Source organism: Parambassis ranga, chromosome 7, assembly GCF_900634625.1.
Source record: "Parambassis ranga chromosome 7, fParRan2.1, whole genome shotgun sequence".
Classification (NCBI taxonomy): domain Eukaryota; kingdom Metazoa; phylum Chordata; class Actinopteri; family Ambassidae; genus Parambassis; species Parambassis ranga.
This window is the reverse complement of record NC_041028.1, coordinates 13,004,254-13,024,437: the sequence shown is the minus strand read 5'-3', so window position 1 is coordinate 13,024,437 and position 20,184 is coordinate 13,004,254. Positions and strand designations below refer to the sequence as shown.

Genomic DNA, 20,184 nt, shown 5'->3' with positions numbered 1-20,184 from the left:
GTGACAAATTTATAAAAAATAAACTTTTGTTAACATGTCAGATATCTGACATCTTAGCCTACACTTCACCAGAGGTTAAAACTCACTCATTTATAGAGACACACATATCACTTAATGTGAAAATCATTATGGTCAAGTCACGAAAATAAGAGTTTCTTAGAATTGGAATGTCAATATTTTATTGTTAAGATGACTCCCAACTTTTTTGGAAACATCAATTTTATCAAAAACAAAGGAGCAGTTGGCTTATTCAGTGCATGTAGTTACCACAGTAACTTTTCCAGATGTGGATCAAAGGTTAATAAGGATGTTCATCCCATTCCAATCCGCCAAGATGTTTTTGTTTTTTTTAAATGACAAGCAACTTTATACAACTGCTGACCGACTTCAGAACATATACAGGCCTTTGTGTGATTTTAAAGTACAAAAAAAAACCCATCGACTGCAATGCATTGCAGTCAGCACCCCTTTTGGCTCCCAGACCCAATTAGCAGAGTGTCCCATTGAAAGGACAGAAACAGTCCAAGTCCCTGCATGATGACTGATGCTGTTATGATGTTCAGCTCTTCACACTCTTGTCTTTATCCTCCCCGATGTTTCTCTGTTTTAATCTGACTTCTCCTTCTCTTTCATGTGCAGGAATACCACGCTGAAGACAAAGAGTCCTGTCATCATGGAGAAGGCGCTGGCGTAGTATGGGAAGGCTGAGGGTATGAAACGCTCGTACTGAGTGTGCTGCAGTGGGCGCACTGATACCTGCAATGGAGAAACATGCAAAACATCAGCAAATGTCTGTAGATATCTACAACATCAAGTGCAGGAATAGTATTATAAAGCTTGCATGAAAAAACATTATAATGTAACAGTGTTTTGATTTGGGCCCGGATTGAATAAATCTGAGGAACTTGCCTGAGTGGAGGAGTAGAGGTGCGTGTAGCCCAGTCGGTTGTAGTCCACCTTGAACTGGAATACTCCGTACACATCAGGCAGTTTAAACTGGACACTGTATTTCCCTCCTGACAAAGCAACAACATGGGATTTAAACTTGTTACAGTTTACATATATAAAATGAAGTAATAAGAATAGCTTCTACAAGCACAACACACCATTTTTCTTGAGGTAAGTCCTCACGAAGGGATCGATTCTCACAAACTCGAGCTGAATGTCATCTCCATCGAAGGGAACCCAGCGGCCCTCTGACAACATCTCAATGACAATGCTGTACTCCTGCATGGGGAACAGTGTCAACTGACTGTGATACACAGCTTCTTATTCAAGGTGATGACAAATCAAATAAAAGAAAAACTCACCACCAGGTCGGTGATGGTGTAAGCAGCAGGTGGAGCGGTCTCTCCCACAGGATGATGGGTAACTGCTCCCACTCTCAGGACTCCAGCCTCCTTGAACACCCAGCGAGACAGAGCCTCAGCCAGCTCCATGTTGCCGGTTTGCTCATGCCTAAAGAATGCCCGCAAGAAGACAACAAAGACTTCAACCACAGCACTGATATCAGCACTATCTATCAAAGATCTAAGTGTTATCAACCTCTAAACCTCTAACCTCAACCATCTAAATGCAATGCTACTTAAACATATGTGCTGGGATCTGTGTGCCACACCTGTTTATGAGCTGGGAGGCTTCTCATGAACAGGTTTTCATTCACTGACTAAGGCAAAGTTTTAGACTATTGCCAGATGCAGAGTGAGGAATACCTCTGTGAACCTGGTGTGGCCTTCTGCACAGCAGAGTTGAAGAAGGCATCGCTGAAGAAGTCCAGGGAGCCACTAAAAACAACTCTGGCGTTGTTTCTGGCCTGGAGGCCAGCGATCAGCAGCGTGTTCTTTCCAACGGCATGCGGATACTGAAATGGTAAAAATGTGGATTTACAAAGTGACCTTTCACAGCTAATTTCCTAGATGATTTCTTTACTAAACATATTCTTAATTCAGTGTTTGACATTATGACGACATGTCTGTAATGCTACCTGAGAGATTGGCCTGTCAGGGAAAAAGGAGTAGGAAGTAGAAGAGCCGGTAAGGATGTCCAGGACAAGAGGATTGTCAGGGTCTGCAACCATGCTATGAGAATAAATATAAATATCATTACATTGTCTATCAACCAAATATTTTGTATATTATAGTCACAATAGGCTGCAATGTATACTGCGTACCCAACACCCTTGAATAAAACAGGCTTGTTGGTGGGTTTGCCGACAATAGTGGGAGCTTTCAGCAGGTTATCTGGGTCTGCGACAATCAGGGTGTGCTGGAGACAAAACAGATCAGTGCTAAATACAAGACTTAACATTCTTGGTCACTGTGCTTAAGAAACAAATCTTTAAATGTGCCTGCTGTCTGAAGACCAGACTGTTTACCTCTCCTGGATCAGACACATCATAGTTATGATGGTCAATGACACCAGTCTTTTCTTCATCAAACTCAATGCCACACTCACTCCCCAGCTCCCTCAGAGGTTCACCTGTGTAACAAGAAAAGAAAACATTAATGACAATTCTAGTTTTGCAATGATAAAAAAAACTGTTAAAAAGTAACTGACCGATATCTGAGCTGGCAGCAACCAGGACATTGCCTCCACCATCGATGAAGGATGTAATCGTTTCCACATTTATATTTCCACCAAAGTCTGCAGATGACAATCGCAGAAAAAAAAATTTACACGTTGCTTCAACAATGCAAACAGTGGCCATAATTGCTTGATTTTGAATAAAGAGTATGAAATATACCCTCAACTGATGGGGAAAAGATGATTAAATGGTCATAGAGGAACTGGCCATATTTGATCAGAGAGAGGGAGGGATCATCAGCTGTCTTGAAGGTGAGGTCAAAGCCACGATCTGAGAAGAAGAAAGACATCATCAGCCACACACAAGTGCCTGTTGTGCATTTTCTGCTCAGTTTTGAACAGTGTCTGTTGTTGTTTTATTAGAATTGGAAAAGCTGCTTCCCACAGCTGCACTCGTTTGTAGACATGTGCAACATTTTCAATAGCTGCAAACTACTATGTATTACGTACAGATTTGGAAAGCTCATCATTAATCGAGGACAACATGCTAACATCCTGTTAATAACAATATGTAAACCTAAAACTGTTCTGCCACCAGTTATAGCTCCGACTTTGACTTGATCTTTGGTATAAGGTGATATATATGCTGTTTAGAAATATTAAAATCCCACAAAAGGAAGCAGCAGCAGCTAAGCTAATGTTAGCAGCCTTGCTGCTCTGAATGTAGAGATATTTTAACAAATTTGGGGACTCAGCGGCTCAGTTACCTGCTGCTTCCTTACAAGTGGGATTTGTATGTGTACATAGAGCAAATATGTGTGTAGTAAATTATAGTTGTTGTACTAACCTGCCAGACTGCGGAAGAAGATTGAATGGGTGTCTCTGATGTTGAGGTTGTCCAGCAGCACCAACGTTTTTCCGTCAGCCGAGGCACAATGCAACAAAGACGCTAACGACAGGAACAGAATCACATTTTTGCCCAAGAGACCAAAATTCATTCGGGTCATGATTCCGGCCCGTTTTGTAGAGGATGATAATGAAGAACCGAACCGGTTCGTCTGCACGACTGCTGTCAACGCCGCCATTTTGCTGCAGAAGTAGACGTCAGCATAAGCAGCAGTCCACTAAACTTTGCCCCCGGAGACCCAGCCAATCACAGAGAGGAACGCGTCATCCTGGGTTCCACTCCACCAATAGGATGAAAGCTTTATTATAAGCCCTCATGACGGACATGTAGGCACACACACATTGACGGAAGTATAGATTACAAATAAAATGTGTATTCTGGTTTTGGAATCCTCATAAAATCTAACTTTATATACACTACCGTTCATAAGTTTGGGGTCACCAGGCCAGTTCTTGATGGTTGCTGAAAAAGTGCTCTGTATACCTTTGTATATATTCCATTAACAATCAGCCTTTTCTAACTAGAATACCACTTTAACAATGTCTAGACTGTATGTCTGATTACTTTAATGTTATCTTCATTGAAATTAAATATATATAATTATAGTGTATAACTGCTAATAAAACACAGAATGTACTGTAAATATGAACTTATCTTTTAGTGAAGTCTGTCTTCTCTCTGTTTATCTAAGAAAAAAGGCAGAAATGCAAATACAAATAAAAATAGTGTGTGTGTGTGTGTTGACATCACACTCTGAAGCGCTTCGGGGGTGGATGACGGTGGCTGGTCTTCCTCTTGGCAGGGACATTGAACCGGCAGAGGACCGCCATCAGTACCGAGCCATTTGTACTGTAGTCCGTCACCCTCCACCGGTTCTCCAGCACGGTGCCCTCGCTGAGGAAAACGAACGAGACGACCCTGGTGACAATGCGTCCACCCACATCCAATGTGCGCAGCAGCAGCAGTTCCAGGTCAGCCCTGTCTGGGAGAGCTGGTGTCAGGATAGGCCTGACAGCAGCTCCTGCAGGCGGCACCATCAGGCGCGCTGGTCCCTCAGTGAGCAGAGAAGGAGGGGTGTTCTCCCTCTGCTCATTTTCATGTATTTGCAGTAGTTTAAAAAAAAAGTTTTTGTGTCAATAACAGTGTGCAGGGATCTTCCTGATAATTGTAGTGATGCCAAATATAACCCAAAGAAGTGAATGCATATGTATAAAATCCTATTAGGAAATGCATGGTTGTTATTCTCCAGTGTCCCAGTAACATTAAAACAGAAATGACAATGAAACCTTAAAATCAAAGCAGAATGCATGCAATTTGTCCTTTAACTGTGTGTCTGTCTGTGTTACATATCACATCACAAATTGAAAAAATCAATTCTGCAGCCAGACCATTTCTCTGTTCTCATCCTTTCTGCCTGATGCTTTGCTCACTTTGGTATTTTGGTATGCTCTAACCTGTAGGAGGGCAACAACCCAGCAGCAGGACCACTACCTCCTCCTTTGTGCAAGGAGGAGCACTGCCAGAGCCCTGCAACATGACCGCCAGCAGGCCACTAATAGGCATGTTTCTGCTCACACTGTCAGAAACAGACTCCATGAGGGTGGTATGAGGGCCCGACGTCCACAAGTGGTGCTTGTTCTGACAGCCCAACACCGTGCAGGGTGATTGGCATTTGTCAGAGAACACCAAGATGGGGGTGAACATCCGCCGCCTCATCAGGAGCATGCCCAGGGGTCATACAAGCATGTGGAGGCCACACACACTGGGCCTCATTCTGAGTTGTCCTGAGGAATTTCCACTCAAGTTGAATCAGCCTGTAATGTGATTTTCTACTTTTATTTTGAGTATGACTGCAAATCCAGCCCTCCATGGAATAAGTTTTGATTTACATTGATCATTTTTATGTTATTTTGTTCTCAACATATTCCACTATGTTATGAATGAATATTTTCAACTGGAATATTTCATTCATTGAGATCTAGGAGGTGATACTTAAGTGTTCCCTTTATGTTTTTGAGCAGTGTGTGTGTTTGTGTATATGTAAGACAACAGTGCAATGCTTTGACATTTTTTTATTGAGCTGACGGTGACTTCCAGTGAGCCTAAGCAGGGTTACTGATATTTCATAGTGTATTTTTTTACCCCAGGCAAACAGGCAAACTAATGACACAAACCCATTAACGACAAGAAAAACTTTTTCAGTAAAAGCTGTCTTGCTCTCAGTAAAAATCATCACCAGATATTAAAGGACCAGTTCAGACACATAAATGTTTTTCTTTTTTCACTTCAGGAAAAAAAGATGTGTTATCGGTCCCCCCTTTGTTGGTGTAGGTAATCTCTGCAAGAAAATAGTTCGACTACATACAGTTCAAATATTTTTACTCCTTGAAGATACATTTTTTTACAGAAGTTAAAACAAACTAAGACAGGAAGTTTTTCTGTATGTTTAGGTATGACAGATAAGCTGGGAAATGCACAATTATACATCTCAGTCCAAATATAAACAAATTATACAAAGCTGTAGAACAATTTATGATCATAGATGTTGAAAGAAATTATTTTAGATTTTAGTTTTATGAATGTATGGTAAAAGTGCTGTCTCAGCATTTTTTTCCCATTCAATATAAATTATATTTATGTTAGAAGCAATATTTCACACTCTTTACTCTGCCTAATTACACCTGACTCTCACATTCCATGTTTTCTTTTTCCTCCACATCTTTTGCCTCTGTCTCGAGTTCAGTGTGGGTTTCCACCTGTTGATCTTCTACCCCCGCCTCCTCATGAATCACCCCTTCTGACCCTTTTTCTTCTTCTTCTTCTTCTGATGTTCTCCCAGCCCCAGCTCCCTCTGGGTTTTCCTCTCCATCCTGGGAACGGAAGATCAGATCTCCCTCCTGGATGACTTGTTCAGAAGTAGATTGCCATGTTGGAGCAGATTCTCCCTCTGCGGTTGAGGTTGCGGTGTACTGATAGAAGTCAGAATCCGCCTGAAACATGACCAAGGCTTGAGCTGTGTGGATGCGTACATGCTGAGCAAGAGAGCTGGCATCCAGGAATTTATCACCACATGAATCGCAAGCATATAAGATCTGGGTGTTGGGGTCTGGGAACAGAAGAAGAGTAGACAAACAAAGACAAATTATTGTTGTGACAAAAGATTTATGAAGTTGCCAAGAAGAAACTGGCTTCCTCACTCTCTGGCTTCCAAAATTAAACTCCTTTCTCATCCACTGCCCTCATCAAATGGGCAGAAGTAAAGGGAAAATGCATACATTTCATTGAAATACAACAACCTTGTGTGTGTGTGTGTGTGTGTGTGTGTGTGTGTGTGTGTGTGTGTGTGTGAGATCGGTGAGTTTGTACCTGCTTCTTGCACTTTCTCAACTGCCTTAGTTATTTCAGCTTTCAAAGCCTCAGTCTCATCTGCAGACACAGAAGTAGCAACTGGAACCACTGTAAACAGAAACATGACAAACAATGAAAAATGGATTAAAAAAAGACGATGATAAAGATATCACCATCCTTTCATTGCTTACAAAGGTCTGTGCTACTGATAATATCAGATCCCAGGACATTTCCCCAAAAAACCCTGAACATGAAGATGCTGTCTGACCTGTTAGCTGAGCTACACTACTGGCTGCCAGGGCCTCTGTTGTCAGGGCGACAATGTCCTCTGTGGTGACAGTTACTATGTTGATCTCACTGTCAGAGGTGGATGCTCCAGTGCACCCATCAGCCCCATCGTCTGTGCTGCCACCAGCTACCACCAGCCGCTTCATACCAGCTTTCCCGTGGTGGACAGTCTTGACGTGGGAGCGCAGATTGTCCACACGATTGAACCCTCGACCACATTTATCACACAGGAAAGGTTTCTCTCCTGAGATAAAAACAGAGAGAAGAAGCTGAAAGGTTGCCTGAAAGTAGCTGTGGGAGTAACAGACAAAACTGTTTAATTGACAACATTTTTTTCCTTACCTGTGTGAATGATGATGTGCTTAGACAGGTCTCCCACATTGACGAACGCCTTATTGCACATCTGACACTTGTGTGGGCGGACGTTGTCATGATGGCGAATGTGATTGGCCAGTTGACTTGACTGCACAAATCTGTTCAGAGAGAATATCGATGAGCTTCATGGTGAGTCAGATCATTTTTCAGTAGGCCACACATGTAACGTGTGGTTCTCCTGCCTCTATAGCAAGGCATGGCCAACATCCTAAGCTTAACACTTATTCCTCTGTTTTTGCTTTGAATTCTTCCAGAATTCCTAGGTGGACAACGTTGGATTCAGTGCTGCAGGAATCTAAAACATGAGCCTGTTATGCAGTATCGATATATATTGTCACGGCCCCTGAGGTCCATAAGAGGGGAGTGAGTGACGTTCTCAGAGCCGTATTGAGTGTGTGATTTTCGTATGCAAATTGCTGCACCTGCGACACACCGTCCTAATTGGTTCGTCTGGGAGAGCATGGACCAATGTGACAAGAATGACGACAAGGCCTCGTATAAAAGGACACGCGAGACTTCGCTTTGCGGGGAGAACTTGTCAGAGAGACTTGGTTTGTGTATTGTGTGCTGGTTGTTCTCCCCCGTGCTTTGTGAACTGTGTGAAAAGAATACGAGTTATTCTGTGGATATTGTGTGTAACTTAGCCGAGCTGTGCTGTCCTCTAGTGTGTTGAGTGGGTCGCTCTTCGGAGTAGTTTTCAGTTTGTTTGTGCCTTGTGTGTGTTTCGCTCTGTTAGAGTAGTTTTTAGTTTATTGTATAGTTGTGATAATCCCTTGAGTTGAGTAGTTTTGTGTTCTCCTTAGATTGCTCTTTTCCCAATGTTAATTTCCCAGCAGGGTTCCTGCTTGGTTTTTTTTCATATCTTTGGTAGTTTTATTTTCTTGGTTGTGAGTTTTTGTTTGAAAACCTATTTTTTTGTATTGCGCCACAACCGTGAGTAAAAACATAAATACCTTTGAGTTCCGCCTGCCAGTGGTTTTATTTTCCACCTTAATTATTAAAATTAATCCATTGCTTTAATGCACGTCCGCCCAACCGCCCGAGCTGTGGACGTGACATATATATATCTTACCTTTTGCCGCATCGATCACATACATAGGGCTTCTCTCCTGTGTGCTGGCGGACATGAGCGATGAGGGAGCTGGCCTGGGTGAAAGCCTTGCCACAGATTAGACAGACACAGGGCTTCTCCCCTGTAACATATGAAATAATGTTTCACTAGTGTAGGTAGCAGCTATTATTAAAACAAGAACATTTTTGCCATCTATCTGCTTGTCCAGTACCTGTATGGATGCGTTCATGTCGCTGCAGGGCTCCAGGGTCACTAAAAGCTCTCTGACAGTGCACACACACATACGGTTTTTCCCCAGTGTGAACCCGCAGGTGTCTCTTCAGATTTCCTAAAAAGCAGGCATCGTCACATAGAGGTTAGAGCAAATGGTTTAAAGTCACGCCCACTCTAAATAACAGCCCAAGAACTAGAAGTAGCTATGATACAATAGCTAACTATAGCACAATAATAGTTCTGGGATGGAGAGCAAACAACACCTACTGCATATTTTGATACATGTTTGGTACTCTTTGACCAATTTTTACAATCACTGTTGATGAGAACTTTTACCTGAAGTGGTAAACTGTTTGCCACATTCCTTGCACTTGAGAGGCCCATCTGTGATATGGATTTTTAAGTGTGCCTTCAGATTTCCCAGCTGAAACCAAAAATCATTATGTGATGACTTGATTTTCACTCAAATACCTGCATTCAGGCTTTTCCACAGAGACGAAAATTCTTTCTAAACAATAATTTACCTGATTGAAGCGTTTGTCACAGTGTGGACATTTGTTGCCCTTCTCTGTGTCATGCGTCTCCAGGTGTCTCATCTTGGCGGTGGGGTCAGAGAAAGCCTTCTCACAGAAGTCGCAGTGGTACGGCTTCTCACCGCTGTGCACCAGCTGGTGGCGCTTCAGGTTGCCTGAGGTGGTGAAGAGCTTCCCACACACATCGCAGCTGTACCGTGCTTCACCTGTGTGACGTTTGCGGTGCAGATTGAGCAGGCTGATCTGGCGGTAGCTCTTTCCACAAGTAGAACAGCAGTATGGTTTCAGAGGGCTAGGAGGTAACAACACATCAGCTTCAGACATGGACCTAACGGAGCTCAGAAATAAGTAATGTCATCATAAATGAGTATTTCACCTGTGTGTTTTCTCATGCGCTTTACAAGCTGCAGGGTCAGAGAAAGCCTTGTTGCAGTCCCGGCAGCTGAATGGCTTCTCTCCAGTGTGAATACGCATGTGTCTCTTAAAATTACCTGTGTGGGTAAATTTCTTTCCACAGTCCTAGAAAAAAAGGAAATTTATCATGAGGGGTGAGTTGATGCAAAAATTAACACACTATTTGCATAAAACTCCCCACATCACCAAGATTTGCATGAAAGCTCACAGGTTACGAATATTTTCATGTTTGACACCAGCTTCCAAGTCTCTGCAGATATCAGTACAATTCCACAAATTATGAAGGAGCCTAACAGTGGATCATTCTGCTAAAATGTTACACAATGTAATATATGTACCGACATAACGATATATGTACTCAGTCACTTTCCTTGCCCAGCTATACTGGTATTTCTCACCTCACATTTGTGTGTCACAGAGCTGTATGGCTTGGATTCAGATCGGCTGCTCATGGACGATGACTGAGCTGATCTCCCATCTCTCTCTGAGCATGCACTGACTTCTCCATCCTGCTGACTGATCTCATCATCTTCCTCTCCAAGTTCCCCTTCATCATCAGCCTCCAGAGAGTCATCTTCCTCTTCCTGTTCTTCAGACACCTCTGCTGCCGCTCGCTCAGCCACCTTCTTCTCAGCTTTGATCTTTGACGGGCCTTCATCCTCTGAGTCATTGTCTGCCAAAACAAAACAGTCTAGATCTGAGACTAGTAATAGAAGCTTTCAGGAACACATTTTTAAAACCTAATGGTTTGTCTCTAACTAAACAGTTGCGTGACTTGCTGACCGGGTGGGAAGTTTCGTCGAGGAGGCTTTCTAATCCTTCTCCCTCGAGAGCTCATATAGGAGGAGTTGCCAGCAGATTTTAACTGTGATTCTGTAGATAATACAACAAACAAATGTTTTAACACTGGTTATGCAAACCATTTAAACCATTAAACCATTTACACACATGAGGGCACAAGCTAATTGGACAGGTCAGTAAACTTTTAAAATGTAATTACTGGGTGTGTAGTCAGCATCAGAGAGGTCATCCTGGAATGCAGGTGCATCTTGGACAGCAGTTTCTTCCTCCCTCTTAACAGATACCTTCTTTTGAGCAGAAAGCGACGTGGTTTTAGGGGGTCGTCCACGGCCCGAAGGGGTCCTGGTAGGGTTAGGCTGAGAAACAGTTTGTTGCATTTCAGCAGAGATGCTGTTCGTTGCTTCAGGCTGACTTTGCATGGGCTCATTTTCTTGTACAGGAGGGCAAGGAGGAGGAGGACACACCTCCGCCTCAGATGGCACTTCTGACAGGGGATTTTCAAGAGCTGCTTTCTGACTTACTTCACCTGCTTTAGCATCTGTTTTGAAAAGAAAACAATGCAATTAAAACAACATCATGGCAAATTGCTAGATGCATATTTCACAATCTATTGTAGAATCTAATTAAAAAGCTAGATGTCACTAAAACCTCTATCTGATAAAGGGAACTGGTGTACTTACCAGCAGGAATATCTAGTGTTATAACGGATGGAGGTGGACTAGACATCGTCTGGTATGCAGAACATGCATTTACGATTTCTTGCATCTGCAGAAAGTGAGCAACAGACAGCACATCCTCTACATTCTGTGGACTTAAACTCAGCTTGGCAGTGTACATGAAATCCAGGACCTGACCCAAACCTGTGACAAAAATCACAAGAGATGTGGTTAGACAAGTGTGGTGCAGTAACTTTTAATGAACTAGGCATTTTTTTGCATATTATATGAATACATGCAGCTTTACCTGCATAGAGACAGATAAGTTAGTGCACAGCCTCACTTAACCTTACCTGCCGCATTACTGATGTCCAGATGCACCACATCTTTCTGGTCCAAGAAGAGGGTGCGGAAGTACACACTGCAGGCCGCCAGCACAGCTTTGTGGGCTTTGAAGTCCACCCCATCCACAACAAAGGTACAGTCACACAGCAGACCCTGGTTCCGCTGTCGGTTAAGCTGCTCCAGAACCTTTGAGCTGTGCCAAGGGAACTCCATACTCCTGGAGGCCTGAGGATGGGATAAAAGACTCCCAGGCACAAACTCTGTGGATAAAACATCACATGTGATAGAGCTCAGAAGACTGACGAATTCTTTATTTTAGCATTCTCATTTATCGTCCTTTTGTTTATCAAGGCCTCTCTGTCAGTTGTATTTTCCCCAAAACATATTGACCAATGTGATCATTCCAGTGTGTAGGACATGTGAGTGTTTTGTTAAAAACAATTATACTAATAAAATTCTAAGAACATAAACTATTAAATTTGTAATCATGATTTTTTAGGATGTTTGTTTATTGTTAATATTACTATTATTATTGTCTCTTTAATTTTCTCAATCTTGTAATATTATGTGCTGTAGTTGTAAAAGAAACCCAACATTTCAGTATCTGTTAAATCTGATCACAGTTTAAAACTTCACTCTGCATTCTGTTCTATTCATTACTATTCCCTTGTAATAGACAAGAAACATTTTTTCCTCCCTGCTGCATGTGTTTTAGACATATCCCCTGTATTAATACACTTGGAGATACGTCTCGGTTTGTACTGTTGAAAAGTATTTGTGTAGTAAGTCTGTCTGGGTAGTGCTGATGGTAGCGTGGACTCATTTATGTCAACACTTTATTCCTCCAGGACACCATAACAAATACAGGTAGGAATAAAACCATTAAAAAGACATTGAAACAATAAAATCCAGACAAAATACCATACGCATCATAACATAACAAGCTGTGACGTTAGTTAAATAAGCTGCGACATTACCCAAAGAACCCCCCCAAACTAACCTATTAACTGTGTCCTAGAGGCCGTACACACATTTTATAACTATAACTTCCTATGTTCCTATGCGCGTGTTGACAGTTTAGTTTGACAGTGCAATATATCGATTACAATTCCTCCATCCTTGTAGCTTCGTGATCAGGGATTAATTTAGCGTGTCTACATGCTTGTAGGAACAAGATGGCGGGCAAGCGAATCGGCCTCTCTCCTGTTCTTGTTGTTTTCGCAGCTAGCTTGCTCCCCTCGCCATTATACCAAAAGCTAAAAGCGATATTACCTCTTTCTAGTTTCTTCTTTACTCCGGCTTCAGGCTGCTGCCCCGAAGGGTGTTAAGAGATGTTTGACTCAGTTAGGAAAAGCAAACCCAATCGAGTGTTTCGGTGATCGATCGTACCCCGCTAACTCTATCCACCGCCATCTTCCTCTCTCTGATCGATTGATAGGGACCGTCCGGATGTACCACAACGTGCAAACGGGCATGCGCAATGCGAAGAGTTGCTGGGTTAACAATGTCCACGCGGTGGCGCAATAAGTCTAAGTTACGTGATACAATATACATTTATTTTGTTATAGCATAAAACCCTATTCTGCACAGTCATAAAGGTGACAGCCTCGTTACGCAACACAAAAAGGCAGATATTATTATTATTATTATAAGTGAGATTCTTGTCTTTTAAAATGTTATTTATAGAGTATGCTTTCTTGTAGCACATCATATATCACTGCAGTATTGTAGCACACATATAGTGGCGTAACCTAAATTACAGGCACATGACAAAGAAATCTAAATCATCTGACTGTAATGGCTCCTTCGAAATTCTTTTTGTGAGAGGAAGAAAGGATGCTTTATGCTGCCAGACATAAAAGACTGAACAGAATCAGCTTCTATAGTCTACATTTGCTGAATGCCAACTGAGTTTTGTATTGATTTTGAGAGCAGTCAGGCTTGTGGTGCTGACAGTTTACCTACCTTTCCATCTGGACGTATAGTAAGGAAAGCAGGTCTGTTAGGCCAGGAAGACTTTACAGTAACATTTAATTTATCAGATATCAAAATATCATCAAATATTTTGTGATATTTTCATCAAGGGATTTTCACACAACAGAAAGTTTATTGTCAAAGCAGGATCATTTTATTCACACAAGTATTAATACACAATAAATTATTCAGACTGAAGAACTAATTTTTAGAAGGGTGTGTTAAATTTGAGAACAAGAGTGACATGATTAGTTGATCAGCTGTTGTGTCTGATCAGCAGCAGGTTGCAGTGATGGAAGGTGGATGTTTTAATCAAGCACAGAGAAGAGTGTCTGAATGAGGTCAGTGAAATACAGGTAGTAGCATGAAAAATAAGAAAGAAGTGGCAGATGTGGTGGAAAACTTAGTGGGTCCCTCTTCAGATTTTGATCTCAGTGCGAAAGGTCTGTACAAGCTCATGTTTGGCCGGTTGTCGTCGTGCCCGCACTGTTAGGGTCCCCTCAGCACCCAATGATGATGTCACTGAGGTGGGGTCCACATCCTCAGGAAGCTGGCACTTGTGGGTGAATGTGTTCATCACTGAACCATCCTGGGCCAACTGTGAAAGACAGAATTTTAGAGACAGTTTTGTGTAATGTGACTGTAAATAAATAAACGCAGCCCACCTTCTCTGCATGGACTTCTATCTGGTTGTTGGAGGTGGTGACAATGACATCTTCAGGAGAGAAGTCTCGCACATCAACTGTGAACTGGTAGGAATCCTCTAAAGTCTTGATGTTTCCAGCTCCCCCTGAAACCCCAAAGAGACGAAGGGAAATTAGATCCCATGGTGAACATGCATCTTTATTCTTTCAGTTTCCCTGATAATTGAATTGTTATTCTACTTGCAAAGAAGCATAAAAACACATTGTTTGCAATAAGTTTTTCATTAAGAGCTGATTACAGGCTCTCATTTATCTGTTTTTGTTTAATGGAAAAACTAAATAAATATTATAGTTGTGTTGTAATGGGCATCCATGTATTTTAAACTTAACTTCAAAGCTGAATATTTGTTGATGTGTCTGTAGTTTAGAGAAACACATTTTTGTCTAAATGGAGGTAATTGCATGGCAGGCTGTTGAGCTCAGTGTCCACAAACACGGCTGGATTATTTGTCTAACTGCAATGCTGTCATAATTCTGCTTGTCCTTACCAAAGCACAGCAGGCTGTAACTAAAGCTAGGAAGTGATTTCAGATTTTGGCTTAAGACAAACTAAAAATACCTCTTTTTTTCTTTCTGGAAGTTTTAATTAAGAAAAAGTTAAATCTCCATTTGAGAAGATTTATAGTTGTTATAGTTGTGCTTATCATCTACATCACTTGCAATGACAAATGGAACTGAGAAGATTGTCTCAGAATAAATGAGCAACACTGACCTACTACACTGTAGAAAAGCGAGATGATGGAGGAGATGTGTATTCATATTTAGGGTATCATCAAAAGCATAAATCAAACTTTAGTGCACCAGGAGGAGTTTCTACTTATTCTAATTAGAAGACTAGACATTAGTATTGTCCCCTTAAAAAGTTTCATAATAGAAAATAAAAACAGAAATGGTTAGAAATTTAGATCCCAGAAGTTAGAAGCTTTATAGTATAAGCTACCGGTATATAATTTAGCGTAACTAATTTAAGCACAAGCAGAGACAGAACTGGTGTCTCCACTGAATCAGTGGAGGACTTTGTGGTAATGTGTGACCTCACACACAGACACACACACACGTCACCAGCCTGGAAATGAGTGTCTGTGAGCTATATTAGCTCTGACTTCAGATAGAGGATAGTTTGATTATGTGTGTGTGTGTACAGTGGTCACCAAGCAACCATCTGGTCATTCCTTATTCAGGCGTCATCCCAGATACTCTGTGTGTGAAGTCATACTGCTGGCTGGCAGGCAGGCCAGCATTCCCAGCCTTGTGTGTGTGTGTTGCTTTCTCTATACAGCTGCACCTACTCTCAAGCTTCTGAGCTTTACTTATAGGACAGCAGCAATTCTGCAGTGCCCCTGACACACACATGCTGAGAGTCCATTTACAGGTCAGGTGTCACACATTCACACGTCTGTGTGCACCAGCAGTGACCTGAAACACAGCAGTTCACACCAGTTGAACACATTACTGAGCCAGAAGGGGAACGACGCACCTTATTGTGTTTTTAAACACATACACGTTTAAAACAGCCTGACACAGAAAACAAGCTCTATGAAAACTGTGCAGTGTGTCCATGCCCACAGTGTTACATAAAAGAACATTAGTCCACACACGCATCAAGCACTCCACTTCTTGATGTTTCCCCTCTGACATTTTTTTAATCAGCATTTTATGCGGAAAAAAACCCACTCTGTACTTATTGCTTCCAAGCAGCAGCATAAATCTACTTTATGGTCAGAACTGTTTTCTCAGAACTTATTTTTAAAGCCTTTTTTGTGTACAAAATTAATTTTAGAGCTTCAAATGTGTTTCCAACTTACTGGAAAAACTCAAGGCGTCACTCCCAGGCCTCATGAAGGAGCCAAAGTCCTCAGCAAACAGTCCCCGGCTCTTCTCCATGTATGGGTTACCAGAGGATGAGGTTGAGGATGAAGTCTGGTGGAAACTACGCTCCGATCGATAGGCAGAGGAGTTGGTCACACTCATGGATGTCTGTGTGTGCTGGGTGAGGTGGAGGAGGAGAGAAGGAGGAGGCGGAGAGAGCTGCTCGGAGAGTCTCCTGAGATGCTTAAATACTGAAAAATAAAACACACCTCTATTATTTCATGTGTTCTTCTTCTTCCCCTTTCTGTCTGTTTGAGCTTTCTGTTGTGTATGAGATGACTTGTTTTCGCCTGTAGCAAGTCACTCATGGCACTTATATACCGTAGGGCCCATGCATGGTTGGGAGGTGGCACGTGTCACAGCTCACTGGGGAAGGGTAATAGTGTTCTATATTTATCATGAGACGCACAGAGTGATGGAGGGAAGGATCTGTGGTTGGAAAAGTTCTGCGTATTGAAGGGCCTTAGGTTAAGAGAGGGAGAGAGAGAGATTTGATAGAGAGAGGTAGAGAAAGAGCAGGGGGTGAGGGGGACAACAGTTGTCATTCCAGACACACCATCCCTGAAATAGCTTCCCTATCGTCTCTATAATTCCCCCTGCGCTCCATCGCTCCATCTGTCTGTTTCTTCTGCTTTCTTAATATTCAGTGCAAGATCTTTGACCTGAAATTGGAGCCACACATGGTTCTTATACAGTCAGGGTCTTCACAGCGTGGCTCCATCTCATTAGAAAGATATTTGGATTCCCTTTTCAAGTCATCTGTTTATTATTTAAATGTTACATGAGAATGCTGCTTACCGCTTGCTGAGGTGAACAAAGAGAGACAAGTGAACTGAAAAGTAGAATAGGAGCCTCACCTCGCCACTCACAGGACAAGTTAAGAACAAATCAAAGATGGAAAGAATGTGCTTGAAAACAAAGCCATCAGTGGGGGCAGGGGACTTAGTAGTGCCATTGCTTTGTGGCTATTAATATCTGCACAGAAAGCACAGCCCATCATGATTAGTAAGCACTCACCGCTCCTCTTTCCAGTTAGTGTTGCTGACAGATAATCTGTTAAAATCCATTTCTGGAACCTCTGACGTCGCATGTTTGTGTTCTGCTTTGTCATTTCAGTCAGCGCTAGGATGCCTGTAATCTACTCATCATGTGAACACATTGCTGATTTCATTTAAACCTCAGTCAGTGACACTCCTGAATGCTGAAGGTTTTCTGCTTTTATTTTTGCAGTTTGAATGGTTGCACAGCATTACAAATGACGCCACTGTGCTTCTAGTCTTATCAGTACAGACGCCCCTGCTGAAGGTCTAAATCCAGCCCAGCAACTCACCACCTACCTACCAAGAAGCACACTGAGCCTCCTGCCCTCCCCAGTAACAGCAGGAATATTGTTGCTTCATAGTGGCCTTTGTGTTTTTGATGAAGTTGCTCTATAAAACAATTAGATGGTTAGATGAAAGATCAGTAACAGATCTTTGGAATTAGGAATGTTAGAACTCCTCAAATGAACCAGTGTGAGGACGAATTCTTGTGTTTGAGTTTAATTATGATGAGCTCCTCAAAACCCACCAACAAACAGAGGTGTGTGTGCACTGAAGTATCACTGGGAGGAAAAGGAGGAAACTTCATCATAAGAGAAGTTACTAGCCTGGTCACAAACTGTGATCTTTTCTGCAAATTAAAAAGACACAGAGACACGGTGGGTCTTAGGAGGTTCAAATAGAATAAATGTTTGTATTTTGTTACTAATAACATTAGCCACCATGCAAAGTAATCTTAGCCTTAGCTAGCTGTAACTTAACACTGCATGGGTCGTAACTTTAGTGGATGAAGTAATTTGCAAACACTGAGCTAGCCAATGTAGCTGCCAGATCAGCCCCAGGAGTCTGGATGAATTAGATGCCATTGTCCAGTCTCAAGCCTGAGTCATCTGCTCCAAGTCTTTAACACTTATATATCAGTCTACAGGCAGCTATAGACAACCTGCACTCAAGGCAAGGTCTCTTTGTTTAACATACATGACAATACATTTACACATTGGCAATAGGAATACATGAATACATTCATTTCATCTAGATCTCTAAATACTGCAGGAAAACCTGGACTGACACACAGGAAGAACAAAATGACAACACAGTGAGAGGAATAAACATCAGACGGAAGTAATTTGATCCAGTGGTTAGTTTAATCCATGTTGTCCCAGCGAGTGACATTGAGTCACCTCTATATGTGTGTCTTTGTGTGTGCATTCCTTTTGGCCCACACATAGATCTCACACACTGACACACACCTCTAATGCTCTGGTCTTTCAGCTGCTGGATGTTACATAATGTTACAAACAGAGGGACAAATCCCACTGTGATGAACTGGATCTGACTGTGGCTGAACTGGAAGGTCATCTCATGGTTGACATATTCATGTCAGGCTTGTTTTTAATTAAAATGTAGCTACAAGGGTGATGATCACTGCAACACTATGAGACTGAGGCATCGAAGATTGTCAAAAAAATCTGATCAACATTCGGTAGTCAAAACATACATATGAGTAAATCTATATAAAGCAATTTGTCAAAATGCTAATCAATGCTAGTTCCAATTTTTGAAAATGTGTAACATCACGTCGTAGTTTGTGTTTCATGCAGATTTGGAAAATAATTATTGTGCTAATATTCTGATTTATTAGGAGGAAAGCTTCGCAGTTCATCAGGAGTTATTTTTGATGAGAATAAAGTCTCCTGTCTGGCTCTCTCTCAGTGTGCTGTTCCCATGGAAACAAGTTTTATATTGAGAAAATCAGTCCCTGTGTGTAAATGCATGCTTTTGCGTGTGTGTATGTGTGTGTGTATATGAGATTGAGTGTGTGACGGTGTGACTGACGCTCACAGCATGCAGAATCCAAATCTCTAAAATAACACAGGTGTTAATTGAAACCATAAAGATGAGATATGAGTGAGGAAAATAAACATTAACTAAGAGCTAAATTAAAGGGACTGTGTGTGTGTGTGTGTTCCAGGATCTGAACAATGATTACCTTGACCTTCAGCAGGCTGCTGGTGCTAAACCATGATTTCCTACAAAGTGTCAGTCATCTAAAGAATCCATGATGATTGCTTCATGTTAACTGTTTTTCGGGTCCTTGGGAGGCTTCAAACGACAGCCTTTGAAGCCAATCAGTGACATGGAAGGTCGGAGCAATGACATCAGTTCATATCCATCTGAGCTTTAGCTTTAATCACTCTGAGCATGCCCCTCATGATAATAAGATACGACACATATAAAAAAAACTTAATGTAACCTCCCGTTTCTAATTCCATCTCAGAAATTCTACAACCTGTTGTTTTTGTTTATGTTTGTGAAGGTCACATTGAAGAATAACTCAATTTAACTTGCAGTTAAGCAGTGGTTGACAGACACTTCCAGAGCAGGCATTTATACCCAGCGTTTATACCCTTTACCACCCTGCAGATGTTAACACAGGAATTTACAGATAGTTTACCCTGAGATATTAAAAGTTGTATTAAGATTCTATCTGTGTTCTTCAAGCCAAGTTATCATGATGTTGGGCTTATTAGTTTATTGGCCTCATCACAGAGGGGGGAGTGAGCCACAGCTTGGGGACAACCGAAATGCAGAAACTTAACTAATCTAAAGCAGTTTGCTGTCGCTCTTTGTTGAAAAATATAACAGGGTGTTTGGAGCAGGATGCTTGAATTTACTGAAGGAGCTGAATAACCTTAAAACACTGGCAGAGGACAGGTAGAAATAAATACTGACAGTGCTGAAGGTGTGAACACTGAGTGCAGGAGATCAGCAGGTCATCGTGTGGTTGGAATGCAAACATACTGTTACTACTGTATTACAAGCCTGAACATAAAGTCTGCAGCTGGAGGAGGACAGCGGTATGCTAGCTGGGTTAGATCCTCAGCTGACTTGGTCTTTTTCTGTTTTTACTTCTTTCATTTCATAAAGTAGATGATTAATGAACAACCACGTGCACATTATCAGGCATGGAAGTTACTTTATGACCTTGGAAGAAATAGTTGGATATGTCGTATAACAGTATAATCCTCAGTCATTCAAGTTGTTAAGCTTTCATTTACATTTTGGGATTACACTGTCGTGGATCAGGTATTATGAGTTTAATTATTTTTGCTGCACTCCTG

General features: G+C 41.8%; 3 protein-coding genes across 3 annotated transcripts; all 3 read right to left on the bottom strand.

Moving 5' to 3' along the window:
• Positions 1 to 156: 156 nt before the first annotated feature.
• On the bottom strand, positions 157 to 3,637 carry ddost (dolichyl-diphosphooligosaccharide--protein glycosyltransferase subunit (non-catalytic)). Its single transcript, XM_028409914.1, has 11 exons — positions 3,371 to 3,637; positions 2,744 to 2,854; positions 2,557 to 2,643; positions 2,375 to 2,478; positions 2,171 to 2,265; positions 1,985 to 2,078; positions 1,713 to 1,861; positions 1,311 to 1,458; positions 1,107 to 1,227; positions 910 to 1,016; positions 157 to 756 (listed from the first exon to the last, which is right to left on the bottom strand). Exons 1-11 carry the CDS (start codon positions 3,606 to 3,608, stop codon positions 607 to 609), a joined length of 1,404 nt encoding a protein of 467 aa, XP_028265715.1. The 5' UTR covers positions 3,609 to 3,637; the 3' UTR covers positions 157 to 606.
• A 1,850-nt stretch (positions 3,638 to 5,487) lies between these two features.
• Positions 5,488 to 13,107, bottom strand: zbtb17 (zinc finger and BTB domain containing 17). The gene is made up of 15 exons (XM_028410126.1): positions 12,748 to 13,107; positions 11,484 to 11,735; positions 11,155 to 11,334; positions 10,674 to 11,012; positions 10,457 to 10,546; positions 10,072 to 10,346; positions 9,636 to 9,778; positions 9,251 to 9,551; positions 9,063 to 9,150; positions 8,725 to 8,841; positions 8,514 to 8,634; positions 7,409 to 7,539; positions 7,047 to 7,310; positions 6,797 to 6,886; positions 5,488 to 6,536 (listed from the first exon to the last, which is right to left on the bottom strand). Exons 2-15 carry the CDS (start codon positions 11,686 to 11,688, stop codon positions 6,106 to 6,108), a joined length of 2,775 nt encoding a protein of 924 aa, XP_028265927.1. The 5' UTR covers positions 11,689 to 11,735; positions 12,748 to 13,107; the 3' UTR covers positions 5,488 to 6,105.
• Positions 13,108 to 13,580: 473 nt separating this feature from the next.
• hspb7 (heat shock protein family, member 7 (cardiovascular)) lies at positions 13,581 to 16,326 on the bottom strand. The gene is made up of 3 exons (XM_028410128.1): positions 15,959 to 16,326; positions 14,115 to 14,239; positions 13,581 to 14,047 (listed from the first exon to the last, which is right to left on the bottom strand). The coding sequence occupies exons 1-3, from the start codon at positions 16,122 to 16,124 to the stop codon at positions 13,868 to 13,870; spliced, it is 471 nt and encodes a 156-aa protein (XP_028265929.1). The 5' UTR covers positions 16,125 to 16,326; the 3' UTR covers positions 13,581 to 13,867.
• Between the last annotated feature and the right edge of the window lie 3,858 nt (positions 16,327 to 20,184).